The following is a 7,500-nucleotide window of genomic DNA, read 5'->3' as shown; positions in this document are numbered from 1 at the left end:
TGTTTCTCAACAGCCTTGGTCCTGAACACCTGTACGGTACATGCCCAACAAGGGCTAAGTCGGCTTTGTCCTCCCTGGGTTCCTCCGTCAATAATTCATGAGTTGTGTTCACTGTTCTTCTCCGACCCCTGCACAACACCACATCCAGCAGCGTCCTGCGAGGATTGCTGGTGTTTCGAACGCTCTGCTGTACCAGTGACTTCACACGGTGGCAGAGTTCGGTGTAGGGCTGTCAAAAGCGCCATGAAATTGAGTTTCAAATAGATTCGAATTGATTTAGTAGAGTTTGAACGATATTCAAATTAATGTTGTTTTTTTTAAACGATTTTTCATGAATATAATAGCCTAATAAAATAACCCTTGACTGTAATATTGTACTGTGAACACTATTACCCCTCGCTGAGGTGTTAACTTTCATCTTTCGATTAGGTGCTGCGTCTGGATGATTGGATTATTGCCCGTAAATAAATTGTAGCCTAAAAATGTTTAGCCTACTTATTCAATGACCTACAAGTGTATAATGTTTTAAATGCACAAGCAAACCTGAGGCCTATGATAGAGGGTAGCCTAAGCGCTATATAAATACAATTGGATTGGAGCCTAAGCACCAGAGGCGCGCATCTCACAGCAGTAGGCCTAAAGCGTTACTGAGTTGCAAGACTGTGGCACTGCCAAAAGATAAAATAAAGAGAAATAAATTGATCGCAGCAATTGGCAGGATAGTTTAGAGGTTTTCACGTGTGGTGTCATACAGTTGAACTATCCTGCAGGTTACCGTCCCGAGAGAAGGGACTTCATAACGGGGTTTCGTTTCTCTACATAAACAAATCCCTCACCATCGACAACACTTACTGGACGCACGTCTTTGCATATGAACTCATAGCATATGATGCTATTTTCTGGGTTATCGCCTCTTGCTTTTGTGGAGGGAGGGCAGCAGTTGGTTAGAAGAATGTTGTCATTTTCGGCTGTTTAGCTTGTGGCTCCTCGCTCGTCTTTTTATGCCACTCCCGCGGATGGGGAAACGACATGGGGCTCCTCATGTTGCTGGTAGAGTTGCAGTACAAAATACTCGCTCTGTAGAGCTCAAATATAACTCCGTCCTTATCTTTCACATTTCCATTTAAAGCACCGAATCCCAAAAAATCCCAAACAGGGCTCTTACTGTTGGCTAACGGGACCAACTCCTGCTCCTCCTCTTTCGCTGCCATTTTCACTTCACGTTAGACGCGTTTGTTTTGACAGCGTGGGAACCTTTTTGACAGCGCGGGAAATGAACGTTTCGTGCATGAACACGATTCGCTGCATAATTTTTTTATAAATAATATTATTTATGAATATTACAATATTCTAACTGTCAAATTTAGGTTCGAACTTCTTTATATTAATACTCACTTTTTTTTTGATATTTGCATTTTTTTGGACAGCCCTAGTTGGTTGCCATATCTCTTTTGAATCTTTTACAGACCCTTGAGCACCAGGCTTTTTGAGCGACAAATGTGTTTATTGACCATCTGTTCCAGTGTGAGCCATGTTGTGAGAAACAGATACAAGTCATGGGTCCCAGACGGTGTTTCATATTTGAGACATAAACACACACACACAGATTCAGTCTTTTCCCACTTAGTTCAGAGGTGACTTTGGAAATCTGGCGAGGCTTTCCTTAGTCCCCTCTAAGGGGGGGGGGAGGAGGGCGCGTCAGTCTCAAACACGGAGAGACGAATCATATCACTCCTCATCATCATCATCATCATTACCAAGACTCCTCACACTGGCATCAGGGTGCTAATGAGATGCAGCCAATGGTCCTTAGCACGCAAGCACATACACACACACACACACACGACCGCACTCGTGAACACACACACACACACGACCGCACGAGCGAACACACCTTTAAAAAATATATAGATTCAAAATCCACCAATGGCACAACTTGTCCGTCGACCTCAACTTTTTCCGGTTTGATCTGTTACCGCAAAAAATGAGATCTGACTGTACTGCTCAATGCTCCACAAGCTACAACTAGCCAACCTGCTCACAATGGCGAAAATATCTAGAAAAACAATTGACCACTTCATTAAAAAAAATAAAACTGGCAATGCTAATGAAGAAGCTACCACTCGAAATGACACCGCAGCAGGTGCAATCGAATGCAGCAGTGCTCCAGAGGCTATCGAAGCTAGCACTAGCACTAGCAACATCACCATCGGCGAGGAAGCTAGCACCAGCAGGCAGTTGCAGTTTGATGTTGTGATGTTGGGTATAATGGCCTAGTGCTCGGTCATAAAGTCACATTAACATGCTTGTGGTGTCTAGATGAAGTGCGATGCGTTGTGCATATTGAATTGTCATACGGATTTCTTATTAGCATACTGTTCACAACTGGAATTCTTTGTAAAAAGACGGGACGGGAGCACTGTTTTTTTTTTTCTCACGTCAAAATGTTGCCCCCCCCCGCCCCCCCTACTCTCAGAGGTTAAAATTGTCTATGCACACCCACACACAGAGTTAGGGAAACAATCACGCCTCTAATCTCTGAGATGCTTGCGACACCACACCTCGTTTGGCTCTATTGGTCTTATTAGAAAGTCACTCAATTAACAAGTAAGACTGTTAGCTCACCCCCATCTGCTGGGCTTGGATAACTCATTAATACAGAGATACTCATCCTCTGCTCCTGGTCGCCATGACACGCGGAGAGAGCCGCTGATTGGATTTCACTCACCCTCCATCTGCAAGCATGGCAGCCCCCATTAAAATAACAAATTGTTGGGGTATTCCAGTACAGACACCAAGTGCTGAAATCAAGTGATTTTTATGGGCCTCGAAGAACAGGGACGAGGGGGGGAAAAAAAGCAGGCTAATGGATTCTCTTATCAGTTACATTCAGCTCTGTGTGGACCGTCTGTCAATGCGTTTTACTCAAATGCCTCATGTCGGTTGGGAGGCATTAAGCCGAGCTTTTGAGTAAAAGCAATTTAGAAGAAAGAATTCCAGCAGAGTTCTTTAATATCTGAGACGTGCGGCACGTGAGGCCCGAGAGGCGCGGCGGCGGCGCGCACAGTGGGCGGATGTTTCGCCTCAAACGACTCGACGCCGTTTGATGAGGCGCGCGGCGTGGACCTGAAGTCCCCGATGAGGAGTCACAATCCACCGTCCGTTTTTTTCAGAATCAGAATCGGAATTTGTTTATCGCCGTGCAGTTTTTCAATATTAGGAATTTGGACAGGGTGCAGGGACGAGACAGGACAGTGAAAAGGAGTGTATTTTTTTGCTGTACAAGACTCTGGCTGGTTCAGCATTCTAGGCACAGCGGCTGGGATGACATGGCGGCTGAACCGAGGCTAGCGTAGCTGTAGGGTGGATACCTCACCGACAGATGCTCGATAGCCTTCCACTGGCTCAGCGCGGAGAAAAACGGGGAAGACTTCTTTGCTTTCTTACACTGCTATTTTTCCAAAGGGGTTGGAGGGGGCACTCCCTCAAGGATTCAGCCATGTGTGCCTCTAGGAGAGGCGTCCGCAGAAAGATACATTATTCTCTCAAGTAATTAGGTGTTAACGTCACTTCGGTGCCAAGGATAGGGGTCGTGTTTGGATGCGAGGGAACGGGTGGACTTGGGAAGGTGGAGGTCAGGGTCGTGATGCCTTCTGGACATCATCTTATCCTCCTAAAACTTGTGATTTTTAGGGTCGCTCGGAGAAGAGTGAGCGATTGAAATCTGTTACAGAAACTTCAACCCAGTGGTTGCGTCTGCCTGTGATTGTGATGTCTGTTTTGTTGATGTTGGTTTTGATTTACTGACAACTATTCAGAATTTGAGAACAAGTGTCTCTTAAGTCTTTTAAGTAAGGGATAATCAACAAGTACTGTAGGTGTGTTCTACGGTTTTAAGGCACAACGCAGAGGCAAAGAACCACCCAACATGTAATGGATTGTATTAAATAAAAGCATTTGTAAATACAAAATAATATGTGCCATGTTCTCATATTTTCAAGAAATATATTATTTGTGCTTTGCTCACTGCTGACTTTCATATAGTCCCTCTGCAACTCCTTGACAACCACCCATCACTTGACTGATGCCAGTGACAATGACCCAGAAAGCTAACTTTACTGTATGCTAGCAAACCTTTCTGTCAATAAATCTGCCTATGTCTCCGTCGCACAATCCTGCCGGCGGCGATCCAGAAGGAAGCTGACTCTCTCAAATCCGTGACCGTGACTCCGACACCAGATGGGGTCGCTGCCGACCCCCACGCCAAAATCAAACAAAGCGTCCCGATATGCCACCCACCTGCGGGATCCGGGCCACATTCGGAGCTGGCGAGACCAGAGCTCGAACCCGGGGTCCCTGGTGGGCAGCTGCATGCGTGGACCGTGCATTCTTAGCAGGGTTTATTATGTTGAGCCGGTCCTTCCCTCTGCTCCCAGCACGACCGGCAGGGAAGTTTTTTTATCGAGGCTGATAGAACAGGTCCGTCTGTGTATTTATGTTTTTTTTATGTGTGTGTTGACCTGTGTGTATTTGTGTGTATTTGTGTGTTGACCTCTGTGTATTTATGTGGGTATTTATGTGTGTATTAACCTGTGTGTACTTATGTGTGTATTTGTGGGGACTACGGATGGAAATTAGCCCTGTGCTAAATCCACCACTTTTATGCTTTTAATCATGTACTCATGCTTGAAGTGTCTTATCAATGTGCATTGTCCCGTCCAAATAAACAGTTAAAGTAAAAGTAAAGTCTACTGCAGATTCAAACTTGGGGTGAAGAAATGGCGGTAGAGTGCCTGTCTGATCGCTCCTCATTTCCATGTCTGATTTTATTGCATTGCTCTATGGTGTCTGTATACACATCATTTGTATTGTTTGTACATTGATTGTAGACTGCCACTCAGTGGTACAGTAGTTCTTTTAATACCGTCAGTTCAATCATACACTGCCAACTTGCTGCGCCATCTTGTGAGAGGACCACAATGGAAAGTCCACTTTTATTGTGTTCATCCTCGGATGATTTTAGTCACAAGTACTGTACACAAGATGGTGTGGTGTGTTTTTAATGTCGTCAAATAAGCAAAACAAATCAAAATCAAATACCCTTAAGACGGCCTGAGTTTTGGGGCTGGCTGCTCACGCATGGTGTAACATGCCCGATAGCAGTGGTCAGATACAGTATCTCATTCCATAATGGCGTGGGCTGGAGATAGAGACAGGTGTGAGAGAGAAGAGGGAACCTTTTCTTTCCGAACGCTGTCGTCTTGTTCTCTGCACGAGTTCCTTGCCGCGCTACTGGCTCGTGCTCTCCAGACACGGAGAAGAAGACTTGATGTAATGTTTCACTTTGAAGATTGTGACGCTACAATTTGATGTCTTTGACTAGGAAAGACAAGCTGGTAAACTCTCTGACACGTGCTTAAGATCAGCCATCATAAGACATGGGCTAACCTGTTGGTGGGAAGATGAGTGGAAGGGAGGGAGGGAGGGAGGGAGGGAGGGAGGGAGGGAGGGAGGGAGGGAGGGAGGGAGGGAGGGAGGGAGGGAGGGAGGGAGAGAGAGAGACGGAGAGAGAGAATGTGTGTGTGTGTGTGTGTGTGTGTGTGTGTTTGACTCAACCTATCTATCTGGTTTCCTACTCAGGCTCCTCATTGTTTGCATCACACCACTGAACAGGTCACAGAGTCAATGTCACACATCTTGAATTATGAGTTATGCCTACAAAGGAATGGAACATAGAATATTATACAACTGGTAGTTCCGACCTCACAATGAATGTATATTCATGATATACAACGGGCAAAGCATCTATACCGTTCTATGTGGAAATATTACAGTGCCAATTATTACTGCCTGTCAAAACGTTAGTTCCATTGCGTAACCGTCTGTTGGTTACATTACGGTTTCACCTCAAGAAAAATGTAATGTTAATTTTTAGTTGTTCTATCCGTCCTGTAGCCTACTATACCACTCTGGTTTATCATCACCACTTTTGCAACTCACAGTTCCACAGCAAAGGTAGGCTACACTTCGCTCATGGCTAGCTAGTTCGGTCAGGGGTATTAGTTTCGGTTGCCAGGGCTCATTGTTCATCGTTGGAACTCCATAGCAACGTAATAGTTTGAGGAACTACCTTTCTTGGCGGAGTTCACTAAAATCAATATTAAGACGCTGAAATAGTCTGTATTTATCCCATAAATGTTTCCCGATGATGTAACCGTTGTATGAAATCAATGATTCACTTGAGGTTTGTGGTATGTGGCCAATATACCACGGGTTGTGCTGGTTGACTGTGACCGCAGTCCCATATACCACACCTTCTCATGAGTTATTGCTTCAGTTTACTAGATAGTAAAGGACATATCTGATTTTTAAACCTCAGAGAGAATATACAGTACAAACATTCATGTGTCAATCCCACCATGTTCCATCTCTGCAGTAACCCAGCCACTTCTACACGTCTGCTAAAACCCCAGATGTTGTTGTCGGTGAAGTGTCCAGAGAGGTGTTTGTTCTGGAGGTCGCCGGCACATTTGACCCCAGCCTAGAGGAAGCCTTCATGACCAAGGTTGTTAAGTACAGTACCAACCCCTCCAGAATATCATCTCAGAGCTAAGGTACAGATCCAGACTATTTGTGTTCATATTTCCCAGCCAAGGACATACACATGGTTGGTCGTAAGAGGGTTCCAACATCTGGGAATGCCCCAAAAGAGGGCGAAACGCCTTGCTAAGTCCTGCTCTGTCCCTGCTGTCATAGGCATCCGCCATTATGGCGGAGGCGCTCCTACTTGTACCCTTGGAAGATGTGTGAAAAAGAAAGTTATGCCGCTGGTCCATTAATTGTGATTGTATACCGATTGCACCTTTAGTATTTGTGTCCCTGTAAGTAATTTTCTCTTTTCTATCTGGAAATAAATAAATGGTTAAAATGTGTGTAAGTGTGTGTGTGTGTTGTGCGTGCGGCTACAGGCCACGATAACTCACCAAAAAGAGTGTGCGGAAGCTGGCCAGGTCTCCGAAGAAGTCCTCGACGCTCAGAGAGTGCGGGTCGAAGGCGAAGTAGCTGCCCAGGCTCTCGTACAGCTTCTGCATGTTCTTGTGCATGGTGGAGAGCTTCTCGTACTGCTCCCGCGAATGCTTGCAGAAGCCGTGAGGCAGCGGAGTCAAGGAAAGGTCACAGCTTCCACAAGAACACAGTGGAACACGCGGTTCTACGTCTGAGACATCCTTGTGGAAAAAACACCTCAGAGGAACATTGTCAATTCAGAAACCGCACAAAGACCAAAAAGGCAGCGGATAAGACAGTTTACACAACAAATTGATTGGGTTGTTTCGTAACCTAGCCTAACGCTAACGTTAGCTCACTTCAGAGTGAGCTAATAGCGCTAGCCCGAGAATAATAGAAATGTATTTTGCTGTTACGGTAGTTCAAAACATACAGTACACAATTGTTGGAATAACCACTATACACCCACTATATAGGAGAGGGGTCAGGTTGTTT

The 7,500-nt window shown here is 45.3% G+C and overlaps 1 protein-coding gene across 1 annotated transcript in view; it reads right to left on the bottom strand.

Annotated features, from left to right (window-relative positions):
• The window catches only part of diaph2 (diaphanous-related formin 2), a gene marked incomplete at its 3' end in the record, with an annotated part of 387,717 nt that overhangs the window by 56,907 nt on the left and 323,310 nt on the right, over positions 1 to 7,500 (bottom strand). The window contains exon 26 of the mRNA XM_084459450.1: positions 6,984 to 7,148. Coding sequence (XP_084315576.1) covers positions 6,984 to 7,148 — 165 coding nt within the window. The remainder of the gene's footprint in view (positions 1 to 6,983; positions 7,149 to 7,500) is intronic.

This window comes from Borostomias antarcticus (assembly GCF_949987555.1).
Source record: "Borostomias antarcticus genome assembly, chromosome: 28".
NCBI lineage: Eukaryota > Metazoa > Chordata > Actinopteri > Stomiiformes > Stomiidae > Borostomias > Borostomias antarcticus.
Note: the sequence above shows the minus strand (reverse complement) of the source record. Positions and strands in the feature narration are given on the sequence as shown.